The sequence below is a fragment of the Zalophus californianus genome, chromosome 16 (assembly GCF_009762305.2).
Source record: "Zalophus californianus isolate mZalCal1 chromosome 16, mZalCal1.pri.v2, whole genome shotgun sequence".
Taxonomy (NCBI): domain Eukaryota; kingdom Metazoa; phylum Chordata; class Mammalia; order Carnivora; family Otariidae; genus Zalophus; species Zalophus californianus.
Genome location: NC_045610.1, coordinates 38,379,213 through 38,397,350, shown reverse-complemented (window position 1 = coordinate 38,397,350; position 18,138 = coordinate 38,379,213). Strand labels below are relative to the sequence as shown.

The following is an 18,138-nucleotide window of genomic DNA, read 5'->3' as shown; positions in this document are numbered from 1 at the left end:
GCAGTATTTGACATTGGTACAGGACAGGTGCTTTTTTGCAGGGAAACCAAAGAACTTCAGATGTGAGAAAGGCTGGGTCTTAGAAGGTTCTGATAAGGCAGAAAGGCCAGGGATGTGGGGACTGGTGGCCCAGGATGGAAATGATTAAAATCAAGTTTTAGTGGGTAGTGGGGTCTTCAACCCTCTTGTCTTGTAGTTTGCTAGTGACTGGCGCTAATAACTGAGGAACAAGTGAATGGATGCCCATTCAGCACGGTGGGCCCCCTCGCTGCAACACTCCAGGATAAAGGACCGAAGTGGGGACTCATCAGCCCTCTTCCAGGTAGCTGATACCCCCCCACACACCCTGGGTGCCCATGTGGATCGTGTGTGACGGAGATCTACGGGGAGCCCCTACAGTTTTGCCTTGCCCCGGGATCGTCTAGCTGGACAGGAGTGACAGACCAGGAGTCCCTGCTGCACTGCCCTCCCCGCAGTGCAATTGGGGGACAGTAGAGGATGCACGAGTCTTCCCTCGCAGAGTTGGGGATGCTGGCGACACACTTGCCCTAGGGACAGAGGGTGTGTCCACCCCAAAAGCCCCCTTTGCAAGAGGGGTGGTGAAATCCCAGTCTTCGCGTGCAAGGACAGGGGAGTAGGTGACAGGGTCCTCTCCCGGACCTTCTCCCGCGGGTTCTCAGACCACCCCCTCTGGGAGGAAATCTCTCCCGCCCATCCTCTTCCTCCCCGCCCCCATTCGGCCGGTGCGGGCTGAAGGCTGAAGCTGGGGTCACTTGGCGGCCAGCGTCCGCAGGTCTCCTGGTCGCTGGCCAAAAAGGGTGAAAGCATTCAGTCCGGGGGGCCCAGCTTCGGCTCTGCCTGAGCTGCGAGCGCCGAGGGAAGAGGAGGAGGCAGGCACTCCGAAGCTTGCGGAAGATTTGTCTCCTAATTTCCTAACTCGAGCCACCCACCGCCAGTGCGCTTAATGGCCCGTGTGGCCGGATAATGGAGCTCTCTGGAGGGACAAACCCAGTGACCATCTCTAATAAATCTTGAATAACGAATAAGCGAATCGACCGTCCTAATGAAGCAGGGCCCGGGTCGTCGCCGTAACGTAGTATCGATTGGCTTCCCCGGCGCCAGCCTCGGCCGCTCCTCCCCGCCTTTCCAAGCCTCCCTCCTCGTTTTCCCCTCCCGGCGGGAGCCACTGGGGACCGGCGCCGGAGCGCTGGGAGGAGCCGGGAGCGACGGTCGGAGGCGGACTGGCACCAGCCGCCTTTGCGCTCGCCGGGCTCCTCCCGCCGCCGGGGCGAGGGAGGCGCACCAACCGCGCAGAGCTCCAAGCGCGATCGGCGCCCCGGAGAAAAATGCGGGAAGCAGCGCAAGGCAGGAGAAAAAGCGCGGGCCCACTTTTGAGCCCCGGCGCCTGGTTTTCTAGTCCAGTCGGGCCTCTCGCATTCGACCGGGTTATTGTGTCCCAGACCCGGAGCCTGAGTCCGCGTCTTCAGCCTGTCCCCCGGCCCAGGTTGCGTTCCATTCTTCTCTGCGCGAACACGCGGGGGGCGCCAGCCTCCACCCCAGCAAACCGACCCCCGCCCGCAGGCTACCCCCAGGCCTCTCCTCCGAGGCGCCTCCACTGGATCCCGGGGGTCTGCCTTTTAGAGCCGGCGATCGGGCCGCTGAGCGGGGCCAGGGGGGTGGGGAGGACACGCTCTCTCCCACGATTGCAGTTATTGATTTTTAAGGGAGTGTCACTTAGAGTGAATGAAAATACCCTGGACGCGTGGCCGGAGGCGTCGCGTCCCCGGCCCGAGCCCATCGCCCCTCGGCCGAGGCCGTGGCGGGTAGGACTGCAGAACGAACCACATTTCAGCCCAGTCCTCATTTCACCATTTTCCAGGCGCCCCAGCTTAGAGGCGGGGATCGCAGGGTCGGGGGTGGGGGGGCGCACACATTTTGGCGGGGGAGGGTTAATTGAGGAGGTTAACACAGAAGAGGATACATCTTCCAGGGTCAGGGGCTGTTTGGGAAGAGTGAGGTCGTGTCCCAGTTTAGGGGGCCCGGCACCCAGTGTGGGGGCAGCCGCGTTAGGCTCTCCCCCTCCTCCTCTTCCCCTCTCTGCAAACACCCTGAAGGAATGAGGTCACGTGGGTGAGTAGTGGGCGGGACCTACTCTTGTCTGGAGGAAAAAAGCCATTTTGAACCCCCCCAAGCCCCGGTCCCTCCCCTCCCCCCTCCGTCCCCTCCCCTCCCCTCTCTCCCTCCCACCCCAAGCCGCTTTCACAAACTCCTTTCTTACCGTAGGTTTCTCCCCTCCCGCCGCCGGAGCGAGCGACACGGCTGCGGCCCCCCCTCCCCTCCCTTCCCTCCCTCCCTCCCATCCCCCCCTCCCCGAGACCCACCGGACCCCGAACCCAGGTAAGTGGAGGCAGACTCCCGGTCCTTTCCTCCTCCTACCCCGCAACCAGAATGGGGATTGGGGGCCGGTCCATCCCTCTCTACACACCCCTGTGGGAGGGGGAGACTCGGAGCCGGGCCTCCTTCTCGCGTCCCCGCCCCACCCCGCCAGCCCCTATCCTAGCTCGCCCCGTCCGCCTTTCTTTCTCCCTTTTCTCTCCCCTTTTCCCTTTCCTCCCTTCCAAGATGGCCGAAATGGATTCCCCCTTTTAGCGATTTGGCGTCTCCCTCGACCACCACCTCTTTGTGCCGCAGCCCCCCTCGCAGACCTGCTCCCGAGGTAGCGAGGGGGAGGGTCCCAGGCAGCCACAGGGGCTGTGGGCTACGCGCCGGGCCGGATCTCTGCCCACTTCGCCCGCCCCACGAGCCAGAGCGGCCCCTGGCCCTGCCCCACTACCCTCTTCGGTTTGGGGAGGGGTCGCTCTCTGCTTCTTCCGTGGGCACTGGGGCGTCGTGGACGCGCAAGGACTTGAGGCTGGGAGCCAGACGACATGCCTTTCTGATTGCTGCGGGGTCGGGGGAGGGCGCTCCTCCTTGCCCGGGTCCCCGGCCTCCTGGGCACCTCCCCCCAGCGGGTCCCTTCCCCCCTACCCCCCCCCGCCCCAGGACCGGGCGCCCCGCCCCCTCCCCGAACCACCTCGGCAGAGCCTCTTTCTCTGGAACACCCCCTCCTTGGGCCCCGCCGAAAGTTTGACTCGAGGGAAGGTAGGAGCGGCCACCGGGTAACTGGGGTCCCTGATTCTCTGACCCAGGCTCCGGGGGAAGCCCGGGAGGAGGGAGTAGAATGGAGATGGGGGGGTGGAGTTATCGCGATACTTCCCATCGCCAGCGGAGGGGTCTGACCGACTGGCCCCCTCTTCTCCTGGAGAGCCGGGCCGCCCCCTCCCTGCCCTGGCCCTCCTGCCTCTAGCTCTGAGGGGGTGGGACCTCTCGGCCAGCAGACCCCCCTGCCCCTCCAGTCTCCACAGTGGGCCCAGGCATGCCTCTCCCCCTCCCCCACTGCCCCCATCTGCCCAGAATTGCTCCGGATGGCTTGAGGTGGGGAAGGAAGAGGCCTGGGGGTGGTGAATTTGCCTGTAAATATTGTGGAAGTGTTATTCCGCGCTTCTCCCTGGTCTTTTGTCTCTTAGAGTAACCCCTCTCCGCATACATATATATGCCTCAGTCTCTCCTGGACTCCCTGTCGCTTGAGGGGGAAGGGGGGGTGGTCTCCAGGTCGTCTCCCGCTCAGTTCTGATGCCTCCTTCTCTGGGCCTCTTGCAGTTTGTATCTGTTGCTGAAACTCTAATTTCTCTTCCGCCCGTCTCCACTCTGTGCCAAGGTGTTTAGTACTTGGAGAAGGAGCATAAAGCCAGCTCTGTTGCAGCTTTTGGGTAGGGAGGTTTTCCCAGGGGTTCCCTGGTTTGGAGTTGGGGGTTGAGGTCTTAGAGCTGTCTCTGGAAGGAGGCCGGGAAACAGACCCAAGGTGAGACCTTGGACGCAGGATCTGGACCCTGTGTAGCTTGAGTGGGGTTCAAGTTGAAGTCTTTGGGGGTGGGCAGGAAGGGGGGGGTGCTCTCTGCTGCCCCTGGCCTTGCGGGAGAGGTGTTGTTTGATGGAGCTGTTGCCATGGGAATGGAGAGAGCCTGAGCAGGAAGAGGCTACATCTTTGTGCAGGTCAGATGCCCACCCTGCTCCTCCAGCCTCTGGCCCCCAGAGTGGAGGTTGGGAGCTGCACTGCCTTTGTTGCTGGAAGACTTATGTTATAATTTACCCTGAGTGGACCAGGGATGCACAAAAGGTTAGTGTGTATTTGCAGCTCTGGTTTCAGGCGGGCATGTCAGACTGTGTACTTCTGGGTGGGGGTGGCTTGTGCATCTGGCAAGTATGGGCCTGGCTTTGGTCTGGCCGTATGTGTGATGGGGTGTGTCTGGCCTGGTATGTATATGTGTGTGTGTCTGGCCAAGTGTCTGTCTGGCCTTGGGTGTTGTGTGAGAGAGATGGAGGGGGTGTGTCTGGCTTTGTGTGCATCTGTGTGTATTCGGCAGTGTGTAGCTCTGTGTGTATATTTTGGGTTTTTGTCTTTGTTTGCTCTTAGGAAGCTCAGAGGGGGAAAGGCAGAGAGGGGACATTAAGCCCAGTTTCAGGAGACTAGAGGATGTTTCGAAGCTGCTGGCGGCAGGGGCAGGTCCCAGGGTCAAGGATCAGGGAACACAGAGAGGTTGACATTGTCCCCAGGCAGACCCCTATACTCCCCCTCCACACACAAATACACGGAGCTCGTGCAGTTGGACCCACACAGCCAGGAGAGGAAGGGACCTAGTATATTCCATGGAGCCTCAGTTTTCCTACCTGTTCCATGGAAGTGGGGTGAGGGGATTCGTTTCTGCCCCTCTATCTACTTCAAAGTGAGAATGTGTTCTGAAGGTCATGTTTGGGCCAGACTCTGTCCCCTCCCAGAAGGCTCACTGAGTTGTCTTCTAGGGAGCCTGGAGTCCCACTTTCTACCTGCCTGGATGGAGTTGGGCCAGGCTTATTGATTTCTTAAATGAGTGGGGAGCCTGGCCTGGGTGCCAGTGTGTAAAGAGCACTGGAATGGGAGTCAGGCAGTTTCTATTCTAGGACTGCCACTTTGTTACTGGGTGACCTTAGGTGAATTTCTTCATCTTGAGAATGAAAGGGTTGGACAAGATCCTTTCTTTCTTTCTTTCTTTCTTTTTTTTTTAAGATTTTATTTATTTATTTGAGTGAGAGACAGCACAAGCAGGGGAAGGGGCAGAGGGAGAGGGACAAGCAGACTCCCTGCAGGGCTTGAGCCCAGGACCCTGAGATCATGACCTGAGCTGAAGTCAGATGCTTAAGTCATGAAGTCAGCTGAGCCACCCAAGTACTTACCTTCCTTCCTTCCTTCCTTTTTAAGATTTATGTATTCATTATTTTAGAGAGAGAGAGAGAGAGAGAGAGAGCAGGGGTGGGTGTAGGGGGAGGAGCAGAGGGAAAGGAAGAGAGAATCTCAAGCAGACTTCAAGCTGAGCATGGAGCCCAACGTGGGGCTCCATCTCACCACCCCAAGATCATGACCTGAGCTGAAATCAGGATTTGGACGCTGAACCCACTGAGCCACCCAGGAGCCCCTGGACAAGGGGCTTTCTAAGATCCCTTCTACTTCTGCAATTCTAGGTGTCCGGATGTGACCTTGGGTGACTTTTCCCAAGGCCTGGTGATTTTCTAGTGGGGGAGTGGGGCTGATTTCATGTGGAGGAAAGGCAGAGCAGAGAATGCTGTCTGGGGGCATCTGAAGGAGCAGGGGCCTCTGGGTTATCAGAGACAGGCTATTTCGGCAGAGGAAGATGAAGAACAAAACAAAACAAAACCTGACAGTGGGAGAGGCTTAAATTGCGGGTAGCGTCCAAAAAAGACCGACCGGCTAGAACAGAGAGATGGGGGTGGTCTCTAATTAGTAGGGGCTTTGAGGAAGGGCAAAGACAAGTGCCAGGCTTGAAAGGCCAGGAGGAGCGGGCACCTGGGTGGCTCAGTTGGTTAAGCGACTGCCTTCGGCTCAGGTCATGATCCTGGAGTCCCGGGATCGAGTCCCGCCATCGGGCTCCCTGCTCAGTGGGGAGTCTGCTTCTCCCTCTGACCCTCTTCCCTCTCATGCTCTCTCTCTCAAATAAATAAAATCTTTAAAAAAAAAAAAAAGAAAGAAAGGCCAGGAGGAGCTGGGATTGGGTGCTGGGTGCTGACCCAAGGTCCTTTGCTGCCACTGTAGGCCAGGCCTGGATCCCCAGGGGCCAGGAACATGGGCTGCCCAGGGATCATGCTCTTGCAAGGACAGTGCTTTGGGGACAAAAGGTGTTAAAGGACTTGGCTGCAGTTGGCGGGGAGGGGGACAGTGCTCAGGTCCCTGTGGTGACATCCTTGGGAGTGACCTGGTAAAGCCCCAGGGCTCCACAGAAGCCACTTCCAAATGGCCCATGGCCTCTTCACGGATTTTTGTCTTTCTCCCTCGGGCTGTTTCCCATCTCCCAACCTCTTGGTTGGGAGGCTGGGGGCCGCTCTGTGGGACAGGCACACCTCTCCTAGAGTGATGACAGCTGGAGGTCCAGCCACCCGTCACCCCTCTCCCCTCTCCTTCCCACAACACACCGGTCAGTTGCAGCTGGGGAATTGGGTGTCAGGTGTAGGGCCCTGAGGCCTGGGGTGGTGGGGGGGTGTGGGGTGCGAGGTGGGGAGCTGAGCTCCTGTTTACAGTTGTTCTTGGCACCTGCTGGTAGGGCCCTGCAGGTAACCATGGCAATCAGGTGAGGAGCCAATCAGTACTTCTCCCCGCCCCCAGCCCCAGAGGTAGCAGTGTGAGGCCCCTGGGGATGAGGTGGGGGGAGAGGGAGTGCTGCAAGGGGGCCTGTTCTTACACCAGAGAAAGAGGAATATTTCATTCACTAAGCACCGCAGCTCCTTCCTTTACCCCTGCATCTAGAAGGGATAATCTCCGCCTGAGTTCTCACGCATGCTAAGGGAAGTGAAAGGGTAAAGGTCACGGCCACTTGCCTGGGAACTCTGTGTGTGTGTGTGTGTGTGTGTGTGTGTGTGGAGGCCACAGTCAGGAACTGGATAGGAGTTCTTAAGAGAAAGTGTCTTGTTTCAAAAAACACAGCCAGTGTGTGAATGAGGTGACTTGGGCAGGGGAAGCGCCTGTGTGTGTGTGTACCCATGTGCGTGCGTGTGAGCAGGAGAGACGGGGGTGTGAGATGCACCGGTGGCAACCTGAACACCCAGCATCACCCAGAACGTGCCTTTCCTGGCTGTGTGTGCACACATAGATTCAGCTGGACCCGAACAGGGGTCCTAGACGTCACGGCCACATCCCATGGATATTACACACACTCAGCGAGACAGCCACTTGGAGTTTGCTCTCTCCTCTGGATGGTTGTAATAATATTTGGGCATCTTGCCAGAGAGAGGGTTACTATGGAAACGAGCAAACAGTGGAGTAGCGAGGATTGTGAAGGGGGAGCCCTTGCAGGGAGGGCTGGGGGCCGCCCTCTGTGGGACAGGCACCCCTCTCCTTCCTTCGGCCAGGCCTGCACTTCCTGGCTGCGGCGTCTCACTGCCTCTTTGGGCTCACTTGTTTCCCTCTGTCTGCCCTGCAGACTTGGTGTCTCTCCCACATGTGGCCTTTGTGTCTCGCCATCTCTTTCGGTCTCTGGCCAGCCTCTGTTGGCTGTTTGGGTCCTGGCCAAACTCATCCTGGGGTCTCTATAGAAACTGTTGATCCTGGCTGTGACTTTCTGGTCCTAGAAAACCCAGTGTGGTGGCTTTAGAAATCTTTCTGGAAAGGAGAGAAGGGTGTGTGTTGTGAAGGAGTCCTTGGGGCTTGGCCACCCTCCCGAGCCCCACCCCTTGGGCTTTTCCGCTGGGAAAGAGTTGTGGGGGGGGGCTTCCTTTCTAGGTGCAGGTTTGATTTCTATACCAAGAAGTTAAGCACATCAGCCAACCCAGAGTTGGGCCTTGACTGACCTCCCTAGACCCTGCCAAGGCCTGGCTGGGTGCTCGGGGCTGCTGCGGAGAGAACTTTCTGCCCAGCCTTGGCAGGCATCTCTGAGAGCTTGGGGTCTGTCACTGGACAGCCTGTGGACAGGCCGCAGCCCATGGAGACGGTGCCCACGTGGGGCAGCCCCTGTGTGTGCGTGGGATAGGGGTCCTGGAATGTGTGTGGGGTCCAGGAGACGCGTGCAGGGGGCTGTCCGGCCGGGAAAGGTGGCTAAGTCCCTTTTGCCCAGGCTCTTGGCCATGACCTGCCGGGGCCGGAGTCCAGCTGAGGCTGCGTGTCCCCCACTGCGGGCATAGAAGAACCATCCTTAGTATTTCCTGCCCGAGCACCAGGCCTAGAACCTGCATGGCCAGCATGCGGTGGATTTCCGGGGAGCTGCTCTGGGGCCAGACTGGATGCAGAGCTAGGACAGGCAGTGGGGTGCTTCCCCTAAACTTAGGGCAGCCTATGCCCACGGTGTTTCCAGGGCTGCCTTCCTGGGGGAAGAGTGATGGGATGGAAGGAGGATCGGGTAGAGTAGAAACACCGAGCCGAGGGCTGGCACCTGGGTAGAGGGGCATCGACATTTCCTCAGCTCCTAGCACTCATTTGAGGGAATATGGATGGGGATCAGGGAAGTTTTTAAAAAGTCTGTTCTCTCCCATTTTCCTGCCTCCCTATATCCTCTGGAGAGCTGGTCTAACTTCAGTCTTTGCTCCTGCCCTTGAGACGGAGCCTGACTTTGTCACTCAAGGTCGCATGAGTCTCTAGAGCCCCCCCCGCGCCCAGTGAACACTCAGAGGGGCCCGGCAACGGCGGCCCCGTGTGTGTCCCCGGTCCGGCCTCGGAGGCAGAGAGAGCAAGGGCCGCGGGCTCGGGGACAGACACTGGGTGGTGTGCAGGGGACTGTGGGAGCGGCCGTCGGCTCTCTGGGTTTCTGATTGCACTTTCCTTTCTCAGGGTGACGCCCCCCAGGCCCCCCGCCCCCCACCCCGGCATCATGCATCGGACCACACGGATCAAAATCACGGAGCTGAATCCCCACCTTATGTGTGCCCTCTGCGGGGGGTACTTCATCGACGCTACCACCATCGTGGAGTGCTTGCATTCCTGTGAGTTGGGTGGAGGGGCCACTTCTCAGGGTGCGCAGTCTCTGCCCTGGTTGGAGGGGCACTGCTGCGGGGAGGGTTTGTGTCTGGTGGCGGTCCCTGGTCACAGAAAGACTCTCCGGGGTGGGGAGGCCTGAGGGGGCAGCCCAGAGATCCGTCTCAGGTGTGAATGCTCAGGTGTCTCCCAGAGTCCTTGGCCGCCCCCGAAGACACAGGTTGCCCCTGGCATGCACTCCGGGCTTGGCGGCAAGGGGGTCGAGGACCCTGGGAGGCGTCCTGTGGGCTGCACTCCCTCAGACTTGGGGCTCACTCTCTGCTTGATGCACGGTGCTGGTCCGACCCAGACACGCACACACTCCCGCGGGGACAGATCAGGGGCGATTGCCATCTGTGGAAAGCAGGACCTCGTTGAGCCTCTGAAGGGGCTGAGCCGTGGGGACACGGTGGAGAGGAGGGGCAGCCTTTATGTGAGCAGAGGCCGCGGGGGCGTGCAGGTCCTGGATTATGAACGGGGCTCTGACTCTGCTTTCTTTCTCCACTCTCCCCCACAAGTCTGCAAAACCTGCATCGTGCGCTACCTGGAGACCAACAAGTACTGCCCCATGTGTGACGTGCAGGTCCATAAAACCAGGCCGCTGCTGAGCATCAGGTGGGCCTGGCGCTGTCCGTCCTGCCGTGCCGGGCCTCTGTCCCTCAGCCCTCCTCGCTTCCCATCGCCGCGAGGGCTGGTCGGGGAGAGGCACAGAGTGTCAGCCCAGGGCCCTTCCCCTCCCTCTGTCTTGTATCCAGCTTGTCCAGGCTGAGAAATACCAGAGGGGTAAAGACCACGCCTACAGGGACCCTGACGCCTGGGCCCTGGATCAAGGAAGGGAGGTGGGAATGGGGGTTCCTGGCCGGGGAGATCAGGGTGAGGTGGTCGCGGATAGGACTCTTTATGTTTTTTTCCAGATCTGACAAAACCCTCCAAGACATCGTCTATAAATTGGTCCCTGGGCTTTTTAAAGGTACCCACCCACCCTTCGTCCTGACCCCCGCCCCCCGCTGCCCTGCCTGGCGCTCCATCCTCACCCTACCTCTCTCTCCCAGATGAGATGAAACGGCGGCGGGATTTCTATGCAGCGTACCCCCTGACTGAAGGTGAGTGTGTTCACCTGTCCGTTCGCGTGAGCGCGCACTGTGCTGCCCTAGGCACGCGGGCTGGACGCACCGGGCTGTCCGTCTTGCACACGACATACCAGCTCGCCGCTGCCCCGGCCCACAGGATGGCGGGGGCTCACCCCGCCGAGCTCCGAGATCCCGGGGTCCTTGGCGGGCCTCCTTCCCCCATCCGAGGCCAGCCTCTCAGAGCCCTCTCCTTCCGCAGTCCCCAATGGCTCCAATGAGGACCGCGGCGAGGTCCTGGAGCAGGAGAAGGGGGCTCTGAGCGACAATGAGATTGTCAGCCTCTCCATCGAGTTCTACGAAGGTGTCAGGCAAGTCTGACCCACTCCTGGTCTTTTGGGGTCCTAGGTTGGGTTGCCCCTTTTTCCCACCCTGGCCCCCTTCCCCTAGGAAGGGAAGGTACCTCCGGGAGGGCCTCTGGTTGTGTGCTTTAGGGGATCCTGCCTGTTCCAGGGTCTCCCTAGCTTCGTTCTTTGTCCTCCACCAGGGACCGGGATGAAAAGAAGGGTCCTCTGGAGAATGGGGATGGGGACAAGGAGAAGGTGAGTGCTGGGGACCTGCTTAGGAGTGGGATGTGGGCTGGGAAAGAGTGCCTCGGATGGACCCCAGCCCTTGGGTGCCTCTCCCCCGGCAGACAGGGGTGCGATTCCTGCAGTGCCCAGCAGCCATGACCGTCATGCATCTCGCCAAGTTTCTTCGCAACAAGATGGATGTGCCCAGCAAGTACAAGGCGAGTCCCCAGGCCCTTTCAGAAACTAAGTGTCTGTGTGTAGCTGTGTCTGACAATCTGTGCGTCCCAGCCATTGCTCTGAGCTGGCTGGGTGTCCTCAAGGGCCTGCATGGTTGTGTGATTGAGCTCGAGTAGAAGAATAGTTGAAACCAAGGTCGGGGTGGGGCAGTCTTCATCTGTTGAAACCAGTGTGCAGAGGTGTATGGGACCAAGATGGAGGGTGGGTGGGTGTGCGAGTGTGCACACGCGCATGCTTACACGCTCAGAACTGTGGCAGAGGCATGTGTGCAAAAATACTGGGTCTTATCTGGGGCCATCTGGCTGAAGGAAGGCCAGTCTGAAATTCCAGCAGCGCTCTCGGACATTGCTTCTCAAATTTGAATGTGTCGGTGATTCTCTGAAGATCTTGTAAAAGCGCAGATTCTGATCAGTAGGTTCTGCTGTTCTAGCAAGCTCCCAGGTGCTGGCAATACTACTAGTCTGTGAACCACACTTTGGGTATCAAGGTTCGAGGACGGTGGATCCCAAACTTTGCTGCAGATCAGAATCACGCAGGGAGCTTTAAAACCCGATTTACGTCCTACCGATTAAATCAGAATCTCTGGTGAGATCCAAGCATTGGTATTTCTTTTAAAGCTCCCTGGGTCGTTCCACTGCAGCCTGGGTGAGAGTCAGTGCTCTGCGAGATCTTTCCCACCTGGGCTTTTTCTTTGCCCCCATGATCTCTGGAGGACCTGCCAGAGATATAAGAGGACCCAGACAGTTGTGTGGATGGCTGCGGGCAGGGGTTATTAATGATCTGGGTGCTTTCTCTGGATCCTTTCCCATTTGGTGGTCAGGAGTTCTGTCGGGACAGGTCTGGGAGGGATGTCAAACCCACCGTGAAACCCCAGAGAAATAAGGGAACACCTGCTAGTCCCTCCTCACCAGTGTCCCACCGCCCACTCCTAGCTTAGAGCCTCATTGCCAAATGGCTAGAGCCTTGAACCTGACCGGGGTCATGGTGTCCTCCGTCTCCTCCTCCAGGTGGAGGTTCTCTACGAGGATGAACCACTGAAGGAGTACTACACCCTCATGGATATCGCCTACATCTATCCGTGGCGGCGGGTGAGCTGAACAGGGCGGAGCCAGGCGAGGACAGGGCTGGGAGGGGAGCCGTGCAGGGTCTGGCGTCGGTCTGTGGCCACAGTGACCACACAGTGACCAGTAATCCCCCTTCGCGCCTCGTCCCATGAGCTGGGCGTGGCCAGGGTGGCCTGCCACACCAGGCCAGCCTCCAGGCCATCTTTCGATGATGACCTGCCACACTCTGAAGTAGAAGAGGATCCTTTGGCAGATGACGTGCCCTGATCTGGGTCAGAAAGGAGGGCCGGGTGGCTGTTGGGGAGCAACTGTTGCTCCCTGCTTTTCAGCCTCCCTCTCTCCTCTCCATCCTCTGGCCTTGCACGTTCTTTCTGCCTCTCCGGGTCTTTGTGTGCCCCCTGTATCTCTGGCCTTGCTCGGTCAGTCTTGCTTTGCCTGTCCCCTTCTCTCCAAGGCCTGGACCCCTTTCTGCCCGTTTGGGCACCGTGGGGCGAGGGTTGGGTAGCTGCCTGGTTAGCCTCTTTCTCCTGACACCCTTCCCTTCCCTGCCTCTCTCTGCCCCGTCTCCTGGCAGAATGGCCCTCTCCCCCTCAAGTATCGGGTCCAGCCGGCCTGCAAGCGGCTCACCTTGCCTACAGCGCCCACCCCCTCGGAGGGCACCAACACCAGCGGGGCGTCTGAGTGTGAGTCAGTCAGCGACAAGGCTCCCAGCCCTGCCACCCTGCCGGCCACCTCCTCCTCCCTGCCCAGCCCAGCCACCCCCTGCCATGGCTCTCCCAGCTCCCACGGGCCCCCGGCCACCCACCCTACCTCCCCCACTCCCCCTGCGACAGCCGGTGGGACCACCACAGCTGCCAACGGGGGTACCTCGAACTGCCTGCAGACACCATCTTCCACCAGCAGGGGGCGCAAGATGACTGTCAACGGAGCTCCTGTGCCCCCCTTAACTTGAGGAAAGGGACCCTCTCCCTCCTTTTCCAGCCATGCCTCTCCACCCCTCCACTTTTTCTGGGCCCCTTTTCCACCTCTTCTACTTTCCCCAGCTCCTCCCGCCTTAGGGGTGGGGGGGTGGGTTTTATAAATAAATCTATATATATATGTACATAGGAAAAACCAAATATACATACTTATTTTCTATGGACCAACCAGATTAATTTAAATGCCACAGGAAACAAACTTTATGTGTGTGTGTATGTGTGGGGGGTGGAGTGTTCATTTTTAGGAGGTCTTGTGTAATTTGCCCTGCTCTCATTTTGGGGGTGCCTGGAGGTGGACTGGAGGGGCCACCTGAGGCTCAGTAAAGCTCCGCTCCATCCTCCTTCCATTTCCCAAGGCAGATGGGGTGTTCCGGGAGCCCTACCAGCCCCCAAAGCTTTAGGCACAACTCCAGCTGGCCGTGTATGGGGTCTGCCGTCTCTGCCCCCATCTCGGCTGCTGTCCCGCCCCTGCCAGTGCCCCCCCGCCCCCATTGTTGAATGTCCAGAGAATTGCTAAGACAGTGCCTTTTACAAATGCAGTTTATCCCCCGGTTCTGAGGATTGAGTGGGTGGTAAAGATGCATCTCCCTTACCTCCTCTTCTTGCAGTGGAAACTTTGTGCAAAGAATAGATAGTTCTGCCCCCCCCCGGGCCCCCCCCACCCCCCACCCCCCCCCCCCCCGTGTGTGTGGCCTTTGCATCATTTATCTTGCGGAAGAGAAGATTCAGGGCACGGGAGGCCTCAGCCCTTGAAATTCCACTGTGGCTTTAGCAGGGCGAACGCTTGGCCTGGTTCTGCCCCGAGCCCGGAGCCCCGACAGGCAAGGCTGGTTTTGGCGAAGTCCCACCTGGGGGCCCGGAGTGCAGGGGAGAGGTGGAGTGGGGTTCATCTCAGACAAACACAGATCCCAGATTGTGCCAAAGGCCAACAGCCCCCCAGCCCCCTCCCCACCCCAGCCGAGGCTGAGTCAGGACAGAGCCACAGAGACATCGAAAAGCACAAGAAGATGGAGACCTTTAAGCTCTGACCTTGGCTCCATCCCGAGAGGTCAGTGGACGGCCCCCCGAAGGGCGGACCCCAGCAGATCCCTGCCCACCTGTCTTTCCTCCAATGTACATAGATCAGATCGGGGAGGAGGTGAGGAGGCAAGACTCCCTTGCAACCTAGGTGTTTGGGGTCGGGAGCCCCCCCATCAGGTTTGTCTGTGTTTGCACCTCTCCCGTGTCTGAGGTGCTGTGACTGTACCCCCTCCTGCCCTGGGACATTTGTATCTCCCGGCTTTGTAATAAATGCTGCATACTCTCCGGAAGCTGTGGTTCTTCAGGGGACAGGGGACAGGGGATGGGTGGGCGAGGCCTTTGGCCGCTGCCGCCTCATATCTCTGGGCTTGGCCTGTCTTGGGAGGCCCCATATGGAATGAACGTGAACTGCCCCCTCCCTGCGGCGGGTCAGATGCCCCATCCCAGGTTAGGACCCTGAGCGGGGGTAGGCCGTGTGCCCCCCACCAATGACCACAAGAGCACCGCACTGGGTGGGCACGGTGTTTAATACCACCTTCACCAGCAGGTGATGAGCCAGGGGTGTGTTCCCTGGCTGCCCGAGAGACCTCAGGTATTGGGAGCAAGCCCTTCACAAGCCAGCACTGAGGACTGGGGTCCCTGGGTGGTCCCTTCTTGGGCTCAGCACTGCCGTTTCCTTCCCCACAAATGGGGTGTCTGCCAGAGGCCTGGGGCTAGACGGCAGCCAGCCCCTCAGAGTGGGGAGCCCACTTCTGCCTTCTGCACCCGCTCACTCCGGTGGGTGCCGTCACAGTACGGGGCCTTCTGGGTGGCCTTGCAGGTGCAGAGGGCCACTGTGCGGGTCTCCTGGGCCTTGAACTTGAGTGGGGACAGGCCAGTGCGTTGGAAGAAGTGGGAGCCGTCACAGAAGGGCTGGTGAGGGAAAGAGAGACGTTAGAGACCCAACCCCACGTGCTGGGGTGGGGCAGGTCTGGAAGGAAGGGCACGGGCACGCTGTGTCTAGGGCTCAGGCTCCTGAGTTGACCGCCGGGGTGCCGTCGCTGACCTCTATCTGAGGGGTGAGAGGAAAGCCGTGCCAAGGAAATGGAATAAATAGTGGTTCTTAGGCACTTTGCCCACTTCAGTAGGAGGCTTTACAATATTTGTCTCTTTGGGCCCCAGAAGACTGGGATACGGGGGCAGAATTTTCAAGGTGAAGTGGGACTTTTGGTATCAGCAATGTTTACACTGATAGTTTTTTTGTTTTGTTCTTTCTTAATGTCTCTGAGTCTCCACTGGCTCATAAATTCATTTCCTTCCACATTTTCTCAGGGTAAAAACTTCTCTGCGTGGGAGAGAACCTACATGCCTCACAATGCTTTGCGACTGGGGTATCCATTTTGTCTGGCTCCGGGGAAACAAGTGGGCATGTTACGGGAAGTGGATGTGGCAGGGTGGAAGGGTAAACCGGCTGTCTGGTGCAGGAGAACGTTCCCCATCCTCCCTGGAAGCTGTTCCAGCAGAGACTGGGTCATGGAAACAGGCCTTGACTTGCTAGTTAGCGGCAGAGCTGGAGCCAGGGCCTCTTGCCCTTGAGGTCAGGGTAGGGTGGGAGGAGAGAGGAGAGAAGTCCGCAAATAGAACCCAGCAACCTGCCCCAGAGGGCAGAAGGCAGGAAGGCAGAGGGCCGGCCCGCAGGCGCTAGGCCCCACGGTGGAGGACACTCCCCTGGTGCTGCCGCGCCCTCGGGCCGCACTGCGCCCAGCCGAGGCCATGGCAAAGCAGGACTTGGGACCTGGGCTGTCAACATGGCTTCGAGGCACACAGTTCAGAGCCCAGCTCAGGAAGGAAAGAGGCCTAGGAGGCTGGGCATACGGGTCAGGTTCCTGCTGGAAGGAAGGCTCCTGGGGCGGAAGGGAGAGGGAGGTGGGAGCAGGTAGCGGCAGGGAACCAGGGAACCAGCCTCAGCCGAGAGAGGGAGGGGCTGCAGGAGACAGGGGAGAGGGGCGCTTGGCAGCACGAGCGCCCGCGGTCGTCCCAGTGTTGGGGTCCAAGGCCTGGGAACCTCTGGCTCAGGTGCTTCCTGGAAGGAGGGAGAGAAGAGGGGAGAGAGACACCGGGCCCCTGGGTGCTTAGAGCAGGGACTCCAGGCCGAGGGTCCAAGGAGGGCGCACCGGAAGCGGGGGGCACGACCCTGGGCTCCAGCGGCCTGGCCGTGAGACTGAGTTTCTTTCTCCCTGGCCTCCTCTCAAAGGGTGGATACAGAGAACAGGGAGCTCAGGGCTGTGGGTGTTCTTCACCCCAACCTCCCTCTGTTGTCCTTCAGGTATGTGTGGGGAAAGAGGAGGGTCTCGGGCAGGAGCTCCCAGGAGAGACCTACTCTCCCAACCAGGGGTGTCCTATGTTAATGAGACGTGGGGCAGGGGGCTCTCACCTGCTTCTTGCTGCGGCCACACACACACCATCTGTAGGTTTTCCCGGCTACCAACTCCACCTTGATGGGCGTTTTCAGGGCCACCACGGACTTGGCTGGGGCTTTAGGGAACCATCGGATCTGTGGCATGGGGAGACGAAGGGCTTGGGGTCAGCCCATGCCCTGGAAGCACTTTCCTGCCTGTGGTCTTGTCCAGATTCCCAGTGGCCCTGGCTTATGGCAATCTTCCTCTGCAGGAGGCAGGGTGCCACCCCACAAGGACACCATAAGGACCCTGAGCTTCAGACAGGGAAGAGATTTCAAGCCCACGCAGGCACTCTGGTTTCTGCGCCCAGTGGCCTCCCTTTCAAACCTGGACTCCCACCTGGGGGCCAGGAAGGGGAGGGCCAGGATCCTGCCAGCCTAAGTGGGGTCACCCGCCCCTGGCGCTGTGTTTATCAGGCACTACTCTTCCCAGCGGAGAAGCCTGGGTCCCTGCCCTGGGCACTCTGGTCACCCCACCTCCCCCCGAGCCATCATGAAGGGGACTACAGGCAGGGGCCTCCTGACACTGGAGTCTGGGAAGTAGGGCTGACCCCCTCTGGTTGGTTCTCTGGTTTCTACCTTTGGCGTCTCTGGGCCTGGGGGACTTGGGAAGGGGAAGGGAAGGGGAAATGGGGTACTCACCAGCCAGGAGGAGATGTCCCGCCTCTGGTTCAGCTTCTGAAAGGTACTCAGGCATGACTAGACGGTGGTTTGGAAGCAGGGTGGGGGGAAAGAAAGTCAGTGGAAAGCGGGTTGCCAGAGGGAAGTCATCTGGAAGGGACGAGACGCCAGGGATGCAGGGCGTAGGAGAAACAAGACGGTAAGAAAAAGGGGTCACAAGACAGGAAGTGGAGGTGCTGGGGGCTGCTGGCTGCACCCGCCCGGCGCTCAGGGAGGGCTGCAAGGCACCAGGCGAAGTGGGAGCTGGGGACGCTCAGCCGGGAGGCGGCGGGGACGGGGCGGGGGGGGGCAGGCGGCCGGCGGCGCGGGGTCGGGGTGCTCACCCAGGCCGCAGGCCGCTGGGGCGCCCCCACGCCGCCGCCCATGCCGCCGCCCACGCCGGTCCCCGCCGCTGCGCTGCGCCGGCTCCGCCCCGCGCCCGGGTCACGTCCCGCCCCCGCCCAACCGGCCGGCCCGGAAGACGCCGCGGGGCTCCGCGCGGATGGGGCCCGGGGCCCGGGGCCTGCGCCGTCCGGGGTGCCTCCCCCCCCTCCCCGCGCCGCCGCCGGAAGCCCGGCCGGCCCCCGCCCCCCGCAGCCTCCTCGGCCCCCCACCCCGGGGGGAGGGGTGCGGAGGGGGCGCCCGCTCCGGGAGCATCGCCTCGGCGCTCGCGGCCCGCGCCTCCCGGTGTGGGCGGGGACCTCCCGGGAGCCCGCGGCTCAGGCGGAGGCTAAGGCCGCGTCTCGGGGAGCGCCGTGCGGCTCCCGCTCAGGCCCCAGGGAGCTTGCTTTTGCAACAGATTCCCGCCTGGCCCGGGCGTACGCATTACCGCCTTGTGGGTGGGCACAGGTATCTGAGTTTTCAGCCGGAACCTGGTTGTCTTGCGCGTACTGGTCTGTGAACTACTATTCTAAGTGCTTAAAGAAGTGTAACAGACCACCCCTCCCCTCATCCCCTCCCAAGGCTCCCACCGTTGGCACTGCCCTCCCTTTCCCTTCAGTAAAGCCAGACAAAGC

At 60.1% G+C, this 18,138-nt stretch overlaps 2 protein-coding genes across 6 annotated transcripts; one reads left to right on the top strand and one right to left on the bottom strand.

The window, feature by feature from the left end:
* Positions 1-196: 196 nt before the first annotated feature.
* PCGF2 (polycomb group ring finger 2) lies at positions 197-13,169 on the top strand. 5 transcript variants are annotated; one of them, XM_027625731.2, is made up of 11 exons: positions 197-322; positions 2,284-2,397; positions 8,906-9,057; positions 9,607-9,703; positions 10,003-10,058; positions 10,141-10,191; positions 10,418-10,526; positions 10,703-10,757; positions 10,850-10,945; positions 11,972-12,052; positions 12,603-13,169. In XM_027625731.2, the coding sequence occupies exons 3-11, from the start codon at positions 8,946-8,948 to the stop codon at positions 12,978-12,980; spliced, it is 1,035 nt and encodes a 344-aa protein (XP_027481532.2). In that variant the 5' UTR covers positions 197-322; positions 2,284-2,397; positions 8,906-8,945; the 3' UTR covers positions 12,981-13,169. The 5 variants fall into 5 exon arrangements, with proteins under 5 accessions (XP_027481532.2, XP_035580472.1, XP_027481535.1 ...); XM_035724579.1 differs by lacking the exon at positions 197-322 and having other exon boundaries at positions 12,603-12,711; positions 12,912-13,169; XM_027625733.2 differs by lacking the exons at positions 197-322; positions 2,284-2,397 and adding exons at positions 3,623-3,809; positions 4,093-4,216.
* A 1,364-nt stretch (positions 13,170-14,533) lies between these two features.
* CISD3 (CDGSH iron sulfur domain 3) lies at positions 14,534-17,546 on the bottom strand. The gene is made up of 4 exons (XM_027625737.2): positions 17,467-17,546; positions 17,105-17,161; positions 16,439-16,558; positions 14,534-14,937 (listed from the first exon to the last, which is right to left on the bottom strand). The coding sequence occupies exons 1-4, from the start codon at positions 17,506-17,508 to the stop codon at positions 14,758-14,760; spliced, it is 399 nt and encodes a 132-aa protein (XP_027481538.2). The 5' UTR covers positions 17,509-17,546; the 3' UTR covers positions 14,534-14,757.
* Positions 17,547-18,138: the final 592 nt, after the last annotated feature.

Bases quoted from the DNA above. Each gene is read 5' to 3' on its own strand.
- PCGF2 (XM_027625733.2), top strand. The intron at 10,059-10,140 runs GTACCCACCCAC...TCTCTCTCCCAG, and splicing joins GGTCCCTGGGCTTTTTAAAG to ATGAGATGAAACGGCGGCGG. The intron at 10,946-11,971 runs GCGAGTCCCCAG...CTCCTCCTCCAG, and splicing joins ATGTGCCCAGCAAGTACAAG to GTGGAGGTTCTCTACGAGGA.
- CISD3 (XM_027625737.2), bottom strand. From the start codon at position 17,508: ATGGGCGGCGGCGTGGGGGCGCCCCAGCGGCCTGCGGCCTGG. The intron at 17,162-17,466 runs GTGAGCACCCCG...ACCACCGTCTAG, and splicing joins CCCAGCGGCCTGCGGCCTGG to TCATGCCTGAGTACCTTTCA. The intron at 14,938-16,438 runs GTGAGAGCCCCC...TTCCCTCACCAG, and splicing joins GTGGCCGCAGCAAGAAGCAG to CCCTTCTGTGACGGCTCCCA.